The sequence below is a fragment of the Tympanuchus pallidicinctus genome, unplaced genomic scaffold (assembly GCF_026119805.1).
Source record: "Tympanuchus pallidicinctus isolate F22 unplaced genomic scaffold, pur_lepc_1.0 scaffold15, whole genome shotgun sequence".
NCBI lineage: Eukaryota > Metazoa > Chordata > Aves > Galliformes > Phasianidae > Tympanuchus > Tympanuchus pallidicinctus.
Window position 1 is genome coordinate 22,035,270 of NW_026294669.1, and position 17,464 is coordinate 22,052,733.

Here is a 17,464-nt window from a genome sequence, read left to right on the forward strand (position 1 = left end):
TTTCCCCCATATAAAAATGCAATCATATGAAAATCAGGTACTAGACAGAATTCTTTGCCCCGATTTTCTACATGCCCATAGTCATTTTGAGCTCTGTGAAAAATCAAGAATAGAATGTGATGTGACCATCACAAAAATATGTTTTTCTATCCTAGTTACTCTTATTTACTGTTTTTATTATCAGCAGAGGCACACCAAATATTTAAGAAAAAAAAAATCCTTCTTACAATAATTATATTAAAAGCATGCTAAAATATTCCCTTCCAAGACTGTGATTTAGTAAAACACAGTAAGGAAGTAAAACACTTCCTTCACTGCTCTGTTGAATTCAGTTTGCAGAGATCACAAAAGATAAATGGAAGAACAATGAGAACATTAAGAGAAATTAAAGTCTAAGAAAATACAGAAACAGCACACAGATATTACACTTACAAAGAACAGTATTTTGAGCATTATTTCTAATGCACAGTGAAATAAAAATCTTGGACTTTAAGCCTACTAACCTGCCACTATCAATTTTCCAGATGTTTTCTTCCCTCCAGCATAAAATACATATTCTCCTTCATCATCTTTCATCATTTTCACCACTGTCAATTTATATATTTTGCCATGTGCTTCAATTTTGTATTTAGGACCAGCCTTGATCTCTTGCCCTTTGAAATGCCAAATTACATCAATCCCTGAATGGGAGAGCTCAACCTCAAAAGATACATTCTGTGTTTCAGTGCAGGTGATGTCATGAAGACCTCTGATAATCTCAATTTCTATAAAAAATAAAAATAATACATAACACATGCATTAGTTTCTTCCATTATTTCGTATTGAAAAATTATTTCAAAATAAATTTGCCTCAAACAAAACTTACCTTCAACTGTGACGTTGCAACTTGTTTCGACTTTGCCAACCATTAACTTGTAATGTCCTTCATCTGATGCATGGGTTCTGGCAACCACTAGCCTCTGTTTAGTGCCTTTACACACAGCTTGTACACGTTCATCAGGCTTTATCTGATGATCATTTAGGTACCATTTGGAGGAAGTTACATCTGGTGCTGAAACTTTGCATTCAAGGATAGCCTTTGTTCCTTCAACTACATGAACATCTTTCAGAGGAACTATTATTTCCACACCTGCAAAGTTACAAAAATTACCATGAAAAAGCTATACCTTTAAAAAGTAATCATAACGAACCCAAAAGCAAACATGATTTCAAATCCATGGTAATGACTTACTGTACACAGTAACTTGTCCAGTGGTTGACAGTTCAAGACCAGGAATGCTGAAAGAGTAAGTTCCACTGTCTTCTTTAGTTGCATCTTCTACCAACAACATGTGTGACTGTTTATCCAACACAATATGAATACGATCACTTGACTGAATTTCATGACCATCTTTCATCCAGACACCTTCCACATTTTCTAGAGAGACCTTAACTTCAAGTTGTACAATATCTCCCTCACAGACTTTTTGATCAGTAAGTCCTTGAAGAATAGTCATGGGACGAGCTATGGAATTAAATGAAATGAATTAATCCTTGTAATAGAATACTGAATACTAAGGCACTCTGGTATATAACAACTCATACTAAAGAACATTTATTGTATACAGATGATATAAATATTAGATATGCTTACGCTTTATCTTTAGTTTGCAATGAGTCCTCTTCCCATCAACAACAAAGCTATACTCTCCTTGATCATCTTTATTAACATCTTTAATAGTGAGGATTCGGCGACCACGACGGGATGCAAGCACATATTTATGATTGGAACTGAGTTCAACATCACCATGATACCATTTCCCCTCAATGTCTTCTGGGGAAACCTCACACTCAAGTTCCCCTGTGAAGGATTCTGGGACTTCAACGTCCTCAAGTTCTTTAATGAACATAACCACAGCACCTACAAGTAAAAATAATTATGTTCACGAATGAGTTTGATTAGATACCCACGATGAAAAAATTTCTTTTAAAATTGAACATATATACATACATGTGCACACATTGTGACCATTTTTTCATAAATGTATCTCAAAGCTTTCATACTGGATTCAAAAAATACAAAAGGGGTTTAAACATTTCCTAGTGCATTTGTCTGAACTGTTTTATTTCTTCTTGAAGTAGATTTCACTTTAAAAGTACTAAGTTCTATATAGAAGTACTATAGTTCTAGGCTGTGTGCTTCTTACCTTCAACAATAAGCTTTGCAGTAGTTTTTACTGATTCATCTTCTACCAGAGCACAGCTGTACTCGTCAGCATCAGACATTTCTACTGCTAGTACAGAAAGAAAATGAGCCTTTCTGTCTGAGTGCATCCTGTATTTTTCTCCAGAATGAATCTCAATTCCATTCTTAAACCATTTAACTTTGACGAAGGGTTCTGATGTCTCACATTCAAATGTTGCCATGGAGTCCTTCTCTTTAGCAACAACATCTTGTAAGTTCTGGATGAAGCTAATTAGCTGCTTGGCTGCAAAAACAATATGTAATGAATCAATAGGGCATTTGTCATATAGGCTTAACTAGAGTAATTGCTATAATAGGCAGCAGGATAAAAGTAAGAGATTTAAAATTACCTTGCACTAACAGGAAAGCATGGCTGGAAGTTTCACCAGCTATATTGACTGCTTTCACCATGATGCTGGCTGAATCATCAGAAGTCACATCTCTGATGACCAGTTCACAAACGTTATCTTCAGGCCAGTACCAGTATATACGATCAGTCCTTTCAATCTGCACGCCATTTCTGAACCACTGGCACTCAGGGTCTGGTTTCCCTACCACCCTCACACGGAAGTGGGCATCTGTGCCTTGGGCTACAGTCTGGCTTTGAATTCGTTCAAATATCTTTGGAGCTTCCATACTTGGACTAAGTTCAACCTTCTCCGGTTTGAACGTTGGAATGGTGATTTTGCCTTCAGGAGGAAGGGCTTTCTTTTCTTCCTCTGGGATCTCTTTGGTCCAGTGAAGAAGTTCTTCTTTTGTCTTTTTTAGCATCTCCTCATATGATTCATCCTTCTTGCGAGACTTAAGTTCCACAGCAGTGATGGCTTCATAATAGCCCTCTTCTGTCCTTCGCTTGAACTTACTGCGCAGCTCTTCAGATTCCTCTGACAGTTTCTCATGTGTGATTCTTTCAGCTCTTTTAAGTTTCACTACCTCTTTGGTTGTTGCCTCAGCAGGCTTGTCTATCTTCTGTACCTCAAAGAGAAGTTTTCCAGGCTCCGTCACTACAGGTTCATGCCTGGGTTCAGGAGCCCGACGAAGAACTGATCTGAAGTCTTCTCTCTGCTGGATCTCAAGTTTCACCTTATGTTCAATAAAGCCTTCTGGATTCTCTGCAGTGACTTTCACCTCACCTGTGTCATATGATTTGCAGTCCACAATATCCAGGTAGTGGATTCCATCATAACGGAGTCTAAATCTTTTGCTCTTACGAATGAGCTGACTGTTAAGGTACCAGTTGACCTTGGGAAGAGGATAACCAGTGACACGGCAGCGGAATCGTGCTGTTTCACCCTCCAAGACTCTTGCAGGCTCAGGAACCAAAACAAGCTCTGGCTTTTGTTTCTCCTTTTGATCCATAGCAACTGCAGGAAGAGCACCTTCATGTGCCATTCTTTCTAATTCTTCAATTCGCTGCATTCCTCTTCTGCCTTCTGGCAATTGAGATTCTTCCACAAGACTTTTCTCATCCTTCACAATCAGGGTAGCAGATGTATGGTCTGTACCATATTTGTTAGTTGCCCTGCAAGTGATCACACCACTGTCTCTGGAATAGGCTACTCCATAGTCCAGGCTACAGTACCCAAACTCATTAATCATCCGGAGTCTGTTAGCTGCTTCCAATGGTTTGCCATCATGCAACCATTCCACCACCATAGTTGGGTCACCAATTGGTGTAAGTCTGCACTCAAAATGCGCTGGTCCAAATTGCTTCAGCCTTAAAGATGTGAGCTTCTTCTTAAAAAATGGTTTCTGTTGCTTTTCTTTGTCATAAAGATCCCCCTCCTCCCACTGCTCTTGACCATAACGCAAATGGAGGGGCTCTAACTCTGGTGCTGCAATCTCCTTGGCTTTGTAAGTCCCTTTTGGAATGATTAATCTTCTTTCTGGTTCTGGTTCAGCATGTTCAACTTCAACATTCACCTTGCACCTAGTAGTGTCCCGCCCAGCTTTGTTGATGGCAGTAGCTGTATACCATGCAGCATCTTGCCTGACGGTGGATTCAATTTTAAGGGCAGCGGCCCCTTTTGTTCCCTCAATCCTGAAATATTAAAACAATTACTTAAAAACTTTCTTCACATCTCCAAAATAAAGTCAAAGCTTCCGAAGGAAATTCACTGAAAGGATTATCTGATTATTTACATTTATTCATATTTAAGTGCAATGCATAATAATCAAATAGACAATGATATAAGATGCAGTGTTGAATCCAGTGGCAGTTTTGCTTGCAGAAGACTGCAAAACTGGAGACTGAGAAAGGTGCTTTAAGTCTCTGCTGTAAACTGGATTTGCATAATACAAAATATGCTGTTATACAACTCAGATAATATTGAGGGAAACCTAAAAAACATTCTCTGTCTCAGAGCTGTGCTGCAATGCAAAAGTTTTACTGGTTTCCGAAACCACTGGACTAAGCCCTCAGTTTATTCCTTCCGTGGAAGCAAAGATATTTAGTGTACCGTAGGAGGCACTTAGCATCTAACAGAACAGTGATTATTAACTGTTTTTACTATTAAAAACAAAATAATCAAAAAAACCCACGACAACTGCTTACTTTATTCTGGGATATTTGTGTGGTACAATGATGTCACTATTCTTCAACCACACAATGTCAGGATTAGGGTTGCCAGTTGCTTTCACAGACATGTGCAGTCTAGAGCCCTCTTTTACACTAACATTCTTGAGCCTTTCCACAAAGCGTGGTCTGACTAGATCCTCCTTAGCTGAAATAGAAAGGGAAAGTTATTATGAGAGGAAATTATTATAACCATTATTTTTAATAGGAAACATTATCAAGTCTCCTAATAACAGCATGTACAGTAGATACCTTCCACAGACAGTGTGACTGTAACAGAAGCTTTGCCTGCCCTATTCTGAGCAATTACAGCCCATTCACCAGAATCCTCAGGCATAGCAGGAACAATGATCAATGACTGGGTACCATCTTCTTTAATCACTATTTTATGGGTGTAATCATTAACCACTTGTTGACCTGCAGACACAAATGAATAAAAAAACCCATTGTACTCAAAACTTGTCTCCAGATGTTAAATGCTCATTAGATTTTTTAATATTATTCTTTTACATAAATAAGAACTGCATACCATTATGGAACCAGTATGTCTCTGGCATAGGTCTGCCAACAACTTTTAAGTCAAATCTTGCTGTCTGCCCCTGTGAACATTTGACTGATGTAGGTTTCAGCACAAAAACTGGCTTATATAGTCTCTCTAGTTGTCCTTCATCAGTTTCATCTAATCTGCGTGCAGGAGAACGAGAAGGAGAGCTGCGGGCAGGAGAACGAGAAGGAGAGCGTGGAGAAATAGATCTGAAAGGAAAAGAGATACGTATGAATATGTCATATAGGAGTGTGCTGACATGGTAAACAAAGTTCAAATTTTGTCTTTAGGATAATATACTTTAAAGAGTTTTATCAATTTATCTATGTGAGAAATTGTGCACTTTATTTTTGAAGTAATTTTTATGGACAAATAACACGAGCATATGCCACACTAAGATAAATTTATTTTTTTCAGATACTGCAAAGTCACAGACGTAACCTATGTATTTTTGTGCATGTGTGTGCATATGTATATTATAGATGCCCCATCTCTGGAGATGCTCAAGGCCAGGTTGGATGGGGCCCTGGACAGCTTAATCTATTGGTTGGCACCCTGTACAGCAGGGGGATTGTATCTTGAAGATCTTTAAGGTCCCTTTCAACCCAAGCCATTCTATGATTCTGTGAATATTGGATGAACATATGCTATTTCAAGGATAGGACTTAAGAGCTGCATGCAGTGCTAGAATTCCAAGTACAGATATTATTTTTCCCAAAACATAAGTGGGTTAAGAAAGATATATGGTTGCTGACGTCATAAATCTAACACCATAGCAAGATATATATGCAAAAGATGCTACTCTTGAGAGCTGCATAGCCTATTAAGAAAGCAAATCAGAAAAAAGGTTGGCACAGAAATCAGTATGAGCAATGAGAACAACATTTAGAACTTCTCCAGAGGCATGAAAGCTCCAATAACCTAAACTGTTTACCCACTGTGTAATGACTGTCTGAACAGGTTTCATTGCAGAAATTGAAGTCTCACGTATATATGACTGTGTACGTACCTGTATCTTCTCATAACTTCTGGTCCTGGCATATAACCTGGAGTTGCTGTGGGTGCAAGGGGCTCAACATACAGCTTTGCTGAGCAAATGGCATTTCCTTTCATGTTGCTGGCAAAGACTGTGTAGATTCCTTCATCTTCAGGTAAAACAACAGGCAAACGCAGACTGGCACTACCATCTTGCAGAACTTCCATGTGGTAGCGCTCCCCATGTCTTATGCGCTTACCATCTTTGTACCATGCAATCTGCATGGAAAGAAACAAGAATGCTGAGTGAGCTTTCCAGAAGACAAACATCCGGGAATAGACTGTACGTACAACAAACTGCAAACTTCTGTTTTTCAGCTGATGTATTGTTCCAGCCCAGTAGTGGCGTTAACATTTTCTTATTTTGAGGAAAAATGTTTGATTTAAGTAACGTGTTTTCATAGAAGCATAAAAAATAAGTTTTGGTTTTACAGGGCTAGAAATAAAAATAAAGTCTATTGTGAGGGAGAGCAAAGTGATTTTTATCTTTTAATTTTTTTAAAGTGTGCTCAATACCTGTGTGCATGCTAACTCATACTCTGAAGCAAGATGTATTTCACTGGTGGTATTAAGGTGGATTAAGTCTAATCTATCAGTGAAATGACTAACCAATCTAACACTGCAGCATTAAGGGACAAAAGAAAAATCAGTTCGATATCATCAGATTGTGTTTCTAATAGATGTGCTGCTTTCTGTGCAAAATAAAAATTTGATACTGAGATGTTAAGGGAGTTTTCAAGTAGAGAAGTTTTTTATAAATAGACAAACATCATGCAGGTTTGGAATACCTTTGGCAGTGGATATCCAGTTGTCTTACAATGGAAAGTAACACCAGTGCCTTCAAAGGTTCTGTAATTCTTTAATCTTAAATCAAATCCTGCTTCAGTTGCTTCAGATTCAGAAATATCAACCATCATCTCCTCTCCATCTTCCTCGAGGAGTTCATCTAAGGTTGTCTTAATAATTCTGAGTTCAATTTCCTTGATAAGTCTTTCTTCAAAAGAAGAAATGTGGAATTCCTATGTAGAAAAGCAGTGGCATTAGTTGAGTTGTGTGTGTCAAATAATGTAAAAAGAATTGACTTGCACTGGTAAAATTAAAAAAGATTTTAAACAGCTTGTCAGTATACAAAATAAGCAGCAAACATACCTCATCTTCCACAAAAGTTCTGACCACCACTGTATCTTTGGCCATTTTCTTCCTAATTAAGGCTTGTTCTTTTTCATATTCTTTATCAAAGTCACCATATGAAATAGGTGGGGCTACCTCAGCCACTTTAGGTTCCTGGACATATGCAGTCACTTGAGTTTGGTACATCATTTCTTGTTGGGATTTTATGTAGGCCTCATAATCAGCTAGGAATTAAAAACACATTAACTTTGATAAGTGCTTATAGTTTACACTCTATTGAAATAGAGAACAAGTACAAACTTATTTTACTAAGGTTTTTTTGTATTTTTTGGTTGGTTGGTTTTTTGTTTTGACCGAAGTGAAGATGGTCTGTCTAGCCAATAAAATGCAAGTAGCAATAAAATCTGAAGACTAATGCCTTCAGATGAGCTTTTAAAAAGGTGAAAGTTTTATTTTGCAAGTGTGCTAGTTTTCAAAGTGGAAGCACTTTTAGTGACTGTACTTTCTACCTGAAAGCTCTGTCTCCTTCAACATCTTTTGCATTTCATAAGGACAACTGAAATTAACCTAAGCTAGCTTCTTTTCCTTTAATAGAACAACCTATTATCGTTTTAAACTTTGCCCACATAACCCTGTGAAGGTCTGATGAAAACTTATTATGAATGCATATTTAACATTTCTATAGCTGCACATTCCAACAAAGAGCATATATCCTTCAAGAACCTTATGTCAAATACTCTGCATGCAGAAACTGAGCCACTAGCTAGAGCAGGTATTAGCATGCTCTCTTTATGCTTCTTGTACTGATCAAACTAAACTGCTAATAATTCGCAGCACAATTTAAAGTGCTTTTCTCTTTACAATGTACCTTCTTCTAGTAAGGAGACCGTTGCAGAAGCTTCTCCAAATTTGTTACGAATGACAATAGTGTATTCTCCGGCGTCGTCGGCAAAGGTCATGGAAATTTCAAGTTTGCATTCCCCGGTTTCTCGTTTATAACTTACTTTGTATCTATAGAAAACAGAAGTACAAGCAGCCTTTTTTTTACGACTTTCAGTAGTGATTCTCATCAGTTGCACAACTAACATTCATGAGAAAAAAAAAATATCAATTTTTGCAGGTAATTTTAACTCAGTGAATCTACTGAAAAGCATAATAAGGTAACAGTACGCTCAGAGAAATGGGATGCAAAGAACAGAACTGAAATATCAGAGATCTACTTGGACAAAACAAAATACTATATGCCGTGTGCATATAGTTTATTCTAGTATGATATATTCCATGCTATAAATGTATATTTTTTCTCAACTGGAAAGCGTGTTGCTTTCTACAGACATTTTTTTGCAGACAGAATGCAAACACTACACAGACAGTATTAAACAGATTTAAAATTTCTTCCTGATTTGTTTTCAAAGATTCATAGCATTTCTTATTTTACGATCTTCTGAATACTTATATTTTAAATCTCAGCAGACCTAGCATCACACAACAAGGTACGATCCTATGATTTTTACATAAATGAATGATGCTATATAAACGAAAGAAATTGGCCTAGCAGCAGTAAGGGATCAAAATTATGTTACTGTCAACGACACATTCTTTAAAATTATGTTTAATTAGTTTTTGCACATTAAATTACCTGTAGCCAGTTGTAAGAGGAACTCCACCTTTTTTCCAGAGGACATGTGGCTTTGGGTTGCCCCCTACTTGGCACTCAAAAATAATGCTCCCACCTTCAATTAATTTGTGTACTACAGGTTTTCTTATGAAGAAAGGAGGTACGGGTTCTCCCGATACTTCCTCGGCAGAGACATCTTCCATTACAACATCCTTTGTCTCCACATAGCTGGAACAAGATTACAGTGCAGATTGAATCATCAGATGTCAGATGAAGCTGTCATAAACAGAATGCAAGAAACTAACGACCACCATAGGAGTGGGCTGTTTAGGAGCGACTTTACCTTTTCTCTTCTGTAACAACCTTCTCAGAAATGGTTTCTCTAGTCTCAGTTTCTTCTGAAACTGAAAGGCAAATAAGATACAGTGAATTTTGATAATACTTTTGAATAGTGACTAAGCAATGAGTCTAGCAAACAAAGTGAGAGAAGGTTAAGTAGCATTTCTCAGAGGACCAGGTACTTGCACTGAGGGAGCTGTCAGCTCATAATGGGCTTTTTTTTTTTTTTTTAAACATACATTCTTGCATTCCTGCCTCCATACAGCCTTAGAGTGTAATTCCAGGAATATGTTTGACTTGACAGCTGACAAAATCTCAAAGTTCCACTATAAGTAACACACAGTTAATAAAATGATAACCTCCCTTCAGTGATAGGTACTTACCCTTCACATGCAAGTGGCAAGATGTGCTGACACTCCCAGCCTTATTGGTAGCAGTGCAGGTAAATCTTCCACTGTCTTCTGCAAAGGCTTCACGAATCACAAGGCGAGCAAGTCCTGCTTTGAAAGTGATCTGGAAGTCCATTGAGCTCTCTATCTTGTAGTCTTCCCTGTACCACGTCACAGTAGGCTGAGGGTGACCAGAGATATGGCACTCCAGAGTGACAGACTCACCTTCAGTCACAGTCTTATTTTTGAGACCCTGTATGACAAAAAAAGGAAAAAGAAAAATCACAGTCATTATATATTTTCACTACTAAACAGATATTTTAGATCGGATATTAGGAAAAACCTTCTCTTGGAAAGACTGATAAGGTATAAGAACAGGCTGCCCAGGGAGGTGGAGTCACTGTCCCTGGAGGTATTGACAAAGAGAGCAGATGTGACACTTGGGAACGTGGGTTAGTGGGCACAGTGCTGATGGGTTGACACAGTTGGACTAGATGATCTTAGCAGTCTTTTCCAACCTTAATGATTTTATGATTATATTATTTTAATAACTATAATCTCTTGGAAATTTAATGACTATTTCAAAACAGTGTCTTGTTCAATAGTATCCATGAAAAACGAGGCATTTTCCAAGGGAAGTATTTGAAACTAGATTTGGGATCTCTGAAAATTAAGAAGAACATGTAGCATGATGTTTATGTAAATAAAGGAGAGTAATTTTTTCAGTGAAAAATATGAAATGACTTTATGTTAAATGACTGTGAACTCTCATCTTCACAACAGACATGCTTGACAGAGTAGTTTGTATACGGGATGAAGTGTATTATTACATAAAACCAAATTTTCATGGTCAAGATTTCAAAGATAAAAAAATCAGAATACAAAATGTATGAAAACACTGTGTAACAACCTTAATATACATAAAACTTACCCAGACTAAGGTGGGTGGAGTCACAGGAATTTCTGCAGGCACAGGAACTCTGGCAGTTTCTGTCACCTAGATTGTTCAAAAGCATGATTAATAAACATCTCACAGGCAAAGGATGAAAACAGCAGAATTAGGTAAGGAGAAATCTTTTTTTGCCTTAGATAAATATTAAATCCTTGGAAGAATTTGTGCAAAACAGCAAAGAGATAAAAGTCAGGTAAATGCTTTAGAAGGGAAAAACTGGAAGGAGGAGATAATAACCAACTAGAATTTTAAGGCGAAAGTCAGTTAGATTGACTGAAATTTGCTTAATGACGTACCTTTGCTTCACTCTCTTTCCGCAACAGCAGGTGATCCTCCCGCACTGCTTCACCTTTAATGCTTACATCCACCTCTTTTTTCGTCTCAACATCATAATGAGTTTTATAGGTCTCAGCAACCTCTGTGAAGGGAAACTGTGGAGGAGCTGACTCTGGTTTTATCTTGACTTCATGCGGCTTTAGCTGAGGTGGTTTCACAGGCTTGGTAATCTTTTGCGCAGCAGAAGTAGCAGATAACTCCTTTTCCAGAGTAGCCATGGCAGATCCTGCTATTGAAACCTATGGAAAAGAAGATAAAGGGTTACAGCTCTGTAATTCTCCTGTTGTCAGAGAAGGCATAGTATATTTCTCAAGCAGACTGCATATCCATCACTTGCTTCCCAAGTTACTTTGTTGACACCGCAAAGGCTACATATACAAAATTGTCTTCTAGTTTTAGACTGTAATAGTAGAATACTAGAAACACAAAATCCTTTTACTAGTTTTTAATGTAGAACTTTAACAATAAGATCATAAGCGAAACTTCTGAAATGTCCTCTAAGTTTACTCACTTAAGATGTTAACTTTCTATTTTTACAATCTAGTAGATGTTGCAATAAACCATACCACTAATTATTTCAATAACAGTCATTAAGATACCCAAAGGGTTTTCAAAACGTTCTTGCAGTTGTAATAAGTTTGCATGCATAAACATGGAAAAAATCTATAAATATAAATTTTTAGGTAAGTTTATACAGTTTAATTATACTTGCAAAAAAATCTTCTCACTTTTAAAGTCCAGATAAAGAGAAAAATAGCGCTTGAAGGAGAATATTAAGTGTAAATTTTAATACTATTTGAAAGAGTCAGAAGAATGGAAAGAATAATACTAAAAATGGATAACGTCATATTGCACAGTCCAGTTTTCAAAAGTTAGCTTTATATGAAGCAATCTGCAATGAAGAAAGGAGGCACTGCTATTAATGTGTGAGTGAAGTGATGCAAATAATAACCTTCATGAGTGACACTTCTGCTTTATAAAAAATGTGAATTGTATGAAAAGGGTTTCTGATTACACTGTCTAACAAAGTATTGAGGCTGCCTCCTTAAATAGATTCTAATCTTGCTTAAATGAGTAATAATTACAGGTCACATTTTAGCAGGTCGTGTGTGTTTACAGTGTTACTATTTATTAGCCAAACAAGATGATGAAAACAACTTTAGAGAACATAAAACCTTTCACCTGGAGAAAGTACCATACCAGACTGGAAGAAAAAGCAAAATGGTGTGGGTTATTAGAACACAATATTCTCCTTATATACACCGTTTTTACTTCTTACCTCATACGTATGATCTGGTTTAGGAACAGCAATTTTGGAGACAGTGAAGTGAGGACTTGCTGTGCGGGGTCGCGGGTGTTCTATGTGGATTGTTTTCTCAATCTTGGCTTCTGTTTCTCTTTTAATCTACATGAAGCAATGAAAAGATTGTTGAGAATGTGATGCTGTTCTCTAAGCTGTAAAAGATGTCATTGAGACATAGTTTTCTGAAAATGATGGAATGGAAGCGAGTCTAACCTCTGTTGATACATGAACTTCCTTCTTTTCAGCAGCTGGAATATGTTTCTCAGGAGGAATGTAGACCGTTTTAACTTCTTTAGTAGCAACATGGTGTTCTGCTTGTGCCTCATGGTCTTTTACAGCATGCTCTTTATAGCCATATTCCAAAGTTTTGTGCTTGACATGAGTTTCATCTACTTGCTCGGTCTCCCAAGGTGATCTAACACGCGCCTGATCAACAGCTGCAACAACTGTAGCTACAGCTTCAGCCTTTTTATCAGCTTCAATCTACGGATAATACAGGCAAAGTTTGTACAAATGCTCATCATTGTGTACTAAAGGTTTCCTTTTCTGGGAAATGCTTATAAACATATTGCTCAGTAAAAATTATTCAAGATAAAGAGATGGTGCATTCCAAACATAGATAAGCAAAAGTAATAAACTTTAAATGTGTTCACTCACAAATGCACTTCAGAGTCAGTAGATTCAAATATAGACTCATTTTCAAGTTTTATCTACACATATTCAGACTATAACTATGCTTGATTGCTTTATACATGTCATTATTTCTATCCAAGTCCACTTTTAATACTTTTTGGATGAATTTATTACTACTTGCCTCTGAGTACAACAGCTATATAAATGTACACAATTTTAAAGTCAATCTGCTCATCAACTCCATATAAAATCTAAATGCTACTAAAAATGTGCAGAATGTGTCTGACATCTGACACAAATGCATTTACTAAGGAATACATCCACATAATAAAATTACCATATGCATATCTGTAAACTCCAACGCTAATCTATTTTAAATGTTTTTACTAAAGAAGGAAAACTTGGCTTTCAGAGAAACTGGAAATAATATGTTTGTATCAAGAACTCTTTTATTCTCCTCTCTTTTCCTAACAGTTGATAAATAATGTCAGCTTCAATGTCATCAATGATATCAAAACCCAAACTTCTGCTGAGTCAGTCAACAGTAGATAATGGGATGTTTACTATTTACTGTCATATCTGGATATACTCCATAGCAACACAGCGTATGAAATGTACACCTTATAGATAAGAAAAAAACCCAATGGACAATTTCATGCTGATTTTAAAACAATTACTGTCTTAAAATAAATTAATACAAGCAAGGCTTGTATTTAGCTAGTGTTTAGGTTACAGGAACCTCAGTTCTGTTTGCTGCAAATTTCAAAATCATTCCTTATACTAGCTTGAATTTGGCCCTCAGTTTATGCCTTCTAACAATTAATTTTAATCTCCTTGCACCCTGACTTCTTTGAGTCAGATTTGAATGTTACAATCTTTAAATCATATTTTATAACTGCATTGTATAAATGGATATTTTACTGTTTCTAACAAAGCCTATTAATTTTAAGCAAAGGGTTTTGGCAATTCTCATCCGCAGATAAGAAATCCTATGCTATACTACGCTAGAAAAACTTTTCTACTGTGGTAAATCCTACTAGAACAAAGCAGAATCAACATGTATTTAGTTGCCAGAAATAACAAACTGGATAGAAGTGTACTGATGGTAAAGTTTGTGTGTCATGAAGAGCAATACAATCCAACGCTTAATTTACAGATGCTCTTTTGTCTGATAACTGTAAAATTGCAAGGACTGAGCTTGTAGAAAAGAGCACTGCAGATTCAGAAATTTCACTGAATTTGAAACAATCTGATCAAGTAAAGACTATTAGAAAGTCATTGTTAGAGAGTAAATTTTCACAGAAACATCTGATCTTAGTCTGTAAGTGGCACTTTCTGTTAGAGTGGGACAAAAATCTTGGTATCACTAGAAAGTTAATAATTCATTCACAGTGAATCTATTATTAGAAAATCATTCCACTTAACAGGCATAATATCAGGAATTAATTTAAATGCATCCTATTATACTCAAATAGCTCTTAAAAGGTGAGGTTTTCAGAGAAGGTAAGTTGTAACAGTGCATTTCACATCTGCCACAGCAGTATTCACCTGATCATAAGCTAGATGCACTTTTTCTTGCTTGGCTGTAATTTCTTCTCTAGTTCTGGACACTGTGACTGGTGCAATTATTTTCGGAACTACAGTAGTTTTCTTAGCTTCCTTTTTAATCTAATTGTTATAGCAGAAATAAAAGTTTCAGTTACATATGGTCTTGAAAAATATTTGAACAATGGGAAAATACATTGGATGAGAACACAGGAGGAGAATTAAAGAGTTACATCCTCGTGCACTGCAGACAGCTCTCTATTACATGTAAGTATTGTTACACCTTAATACCTATTTAAGTAAAAGTAATACTTTTTTAAAAAGTTAAAATGCATTTCAGGAGTCAGACAGTCCATTACAAAAGTCAGTCCAAAACTGTGGGCATCTCATTAATGAAAACAATTAGGAGAGAAAGACAGGGTGGTGTAACACAGTCTAATTAATGAGAGTTTGTAATGAGGTTTGTAAGTGGAATCAATCTTAGCAAGAAATGACGTGGGAATGTACAATTAGTATTTGCTCAGGGAAACAAAAGTTTTGCTTAGAATAGAGGATAACAAGACAAACATGGCCATTACAGTGCCAATCACCTTTTCATGGCTTATGCTCACACGTTCTTGTTTGGTTGCAATTCCTTCTTTACTTTTTGATATTAAGACTGGAGCTTTAGGTTTATCAGTGGTAATCACCACCTTTGGTACAGAGGGTTTCACATCTTCCCTTCTTATCTAGTTTTATAGTGAAGAAAAATAATAGCAATCAATTATATCTGTCACCAAAATTTTTCAGGAAAGCAGGTCAGGATTTCAGATTATATATCAGTAAGAGAAAAACACCACCTCTGGAATGAGATAACTCCTTTGTACAGATCAAGCAGTAGCCTATCTTATATGCTAGCTGAACCAAGTCCATTCAAAGTCCATACATTGCATTAAACTATACGTGAATTAAAGAATCTTTCCACTTCAGAGTTAATTGAAACATATCAGTGCTGTTTTGTAGAGACAGTAGATTTAAAAACCTGAGTTACTGATTCAATTTACTTCCATCAGTTGATGGAACTATTCCATTAATTCAACGAAAAATGATTCCAGAATTTGATCTGTCCGATGCATTCAGTTTTCATGTAAATATGAGCTTCGTTAAATCAAGCTCCAGATATAAATATTATTGTATGCTGATAATTACCTTCACAGTTTATCTTCATAAATCTACCTTCAGATGAAAAGCAAAGGTAGTAAATCATCAGATTAAATTCTGATAATGCTAGCAACAAAAGCCATAATGCTTATAGAAATCACAGGAAAGGAGGCTACATTATTTCCCTGTAGACAGATCCACTATGAATTCAGCAGATTTGTACCTCCAATGCTGGACCTATGTCAGGAATAAGTCACTTTATAAAATTTTGATTTTATAATCTCATCTTCATAAAAATGAAAAGGGAAGAAGCAGAGGACATGTGATGAAGAATGAAGTATTTATAAGATTATTAGAGTATAAAAATGAGTTAAATATCTTTATCAGATTTACTCACTTGTTCATGAGAAACATGTACTTGCTCATGTCGGGCTGATATTTCTTCTCTAGCTGTTGATATTCTCTCTTGTTCTTTGGCTTTGTCTGTGGCAATTATTACTGTGGGTACTGGAGTTTTCTCTGGTTCTTTTCTTACCTGAATGTTTACAAACAAGGAAGTTTAAATTATGTATTGTTCAAAATATAAGGAATGTGATTTTCTGTAAGTTTGGGAAAGAAAATACAAGCAAAATGGATGCAAAACATCAAAATCTGATTTTCAAAATCATCTAGCATGAAAGCTAACAACATAAACAGCGTTTCTATACATTTAGCATTAAAATAAAACACTGGAAAAATGTTTGCTTTGCTACTGAAAAGCAGTAATAATAAAAGAAATGGGGTCTGAGAAAAACTATTCTGCATCATAATGAGTTTAGAAAAGTGAAGGATACTAAAACTACGTTTTAGGTAAATTTCATTTTGCCAGGAAGTTCTCATGAACATGTGATTTTCTGCTCAGGTGGATTTCTGTTTCTCGGTACTCTAAGTTACAGCTTCTTTCTTAGACATTCTAGTATATAGGTATTTAATGGAAGTTGGTCTTCCATTAAATCAAATTAATCTTATAAAACACATTCTAAAATAACCTGTATCTCAGTCACCTCCTGGTATTTTCAAAATGGATTTCAATGCAGAGTGAGTTTTTCCCACTTGTTCTCACCCACAGTGCTTCCAACAAAACAAAGCAGGCTGCAAATAGCAAGCTTAGAAATAAAGTATTAAAAAAAAGAAAAAAAAAAAAAGAAAAAAACTAAGAGATATTTCTTATGTCACTTCTAAAATGTAAACCAGCATGAAATAAGTAAACAATGGGGTTTTTCTAAGTTAAATTTTCAGAAGTTTAGATATCACATTCTTAAATATTAACTGTGGAAACAATATTTAAAAAAGAATGACATCACCAAGGAGGGGTAGGAGAATGATAGCAATGTAAACTGGAAGAGTGAACAGGGTATCAAATGAGAAGATAGTTTTTTTTCCAGATGTTGTTCATATTTTTCATAGGTTGTCCATCATACGTTTGATTTTTTTAAAAAACAAGATAGGGTATGAAAATTATGGGTAACATCTGTATTCACCTTTTCATGAGAGATGTGCCTTTGCTCTTGTGAAGTAACAATTCCTTCTCTAGTTCTTGATATTACTGTTTGTTTTGTAGCTTTATCACTGGTAACTAGTACCGTTGCCTCCTTTCTCATCTGATTTTTATAGTAAAAGACAAACAAAAGACCAAAGCCTTAAAATTCAGTTTAACAAAT

The 17,464-nt window shown here is 36.0% G+C and overlaps 1 protein-coding gene across 7 annotated transcripts in view; it reads right to left on the reverse strand.

Moving 5' to 3' along the window:
- Positions 1-17,464, reverse strand: part of TTN (titin) — a 239,716-nt gene that overhangs the window by 210,919 nt on the left and 11,333 nt on the right. For 5 of the 7 annotated variants that reach the window (XM_052675511.1, XM_052675507.1, XM_052675510.1 and 2 more), the window contains exons 9-32: positions 17,285-17,404; positions 16,162-16,299; positions 15,215-15,352; positions 14,628-14,747; positions 12,660-12,929; positions 12,423-12,548; positions 11,104-11,382; positions 10,787-10,852; positions 9,850-10,108; positions 9,471-9,531; positions 9,149-9,355; positions 8,378-8,520; positions 7,528-7,733; positions 7,167-7,397; positions 6,353-6,597; positions 5,329-5,552; positions 5,052-5,216; positions 4,779-4,947; positions 2,575-4,265; positions 2,187-2,468; positions 1,634-1,900; positions 1,232-1,504; positions 866-1,129; positions 504-764 (exon numbers count right to left, since the gene is read on the reverse strand). In XM_052675511.1, coding sequence (XP_052531471.1) covers positions 504-764; positions 866-1,129; positions 1,232-1,504; positions 1,634-1,900; positions 2,187-2,468; positions 2,575-4,265; positions 4,779-4,947; positions 5,052-5,216; positions 5,329-5,552; positions 6,353-6,597; positions 7,167-7,397; positions 7,528-7,733; positions 8,378-8,520; positions 9,149-9,355; positions 9,471-9,531; positions 9,850-10,108; positions 10,787-10,852; positions 11,104-11,382; positions 12,423-12,548; positions 12,660-12,929; positions 14,628-14,747; positions 15,215-15,352; positions 16,162-16,299; positions 17,285-17,404 — 6,205 coding nt within the window. The remainder of the gene's footprint in view (positions 1-503; positions 765-865; positions 1,130-1,231; positions 1,505-1,633; positions 1,901-2,186; positions 2,469-2,574; positions 4,266-4,778; positions 4,948-5,051; positions 5,217-5,328; positions 5,553-6,352; positions 6,598-7,166; positions 7,398-7,527; positions 7,734-8,377; positions 8,521-9,148; positions 9,356-9,470; positions 9,532-9,849; positions 10,109-10,786; positions 10,853-11,103; positions 11,383-12,422; positions 12,549-12,659; positions 12,930-14,627; positions 14,748-15,214; positions 15,353-16,161; positions 16,300-17,284; positions 17,405-17,464) is intronic. The other 2 variants (XM_052675513.1, XM_052675512.1) reach the window with 1 other exon arrangement.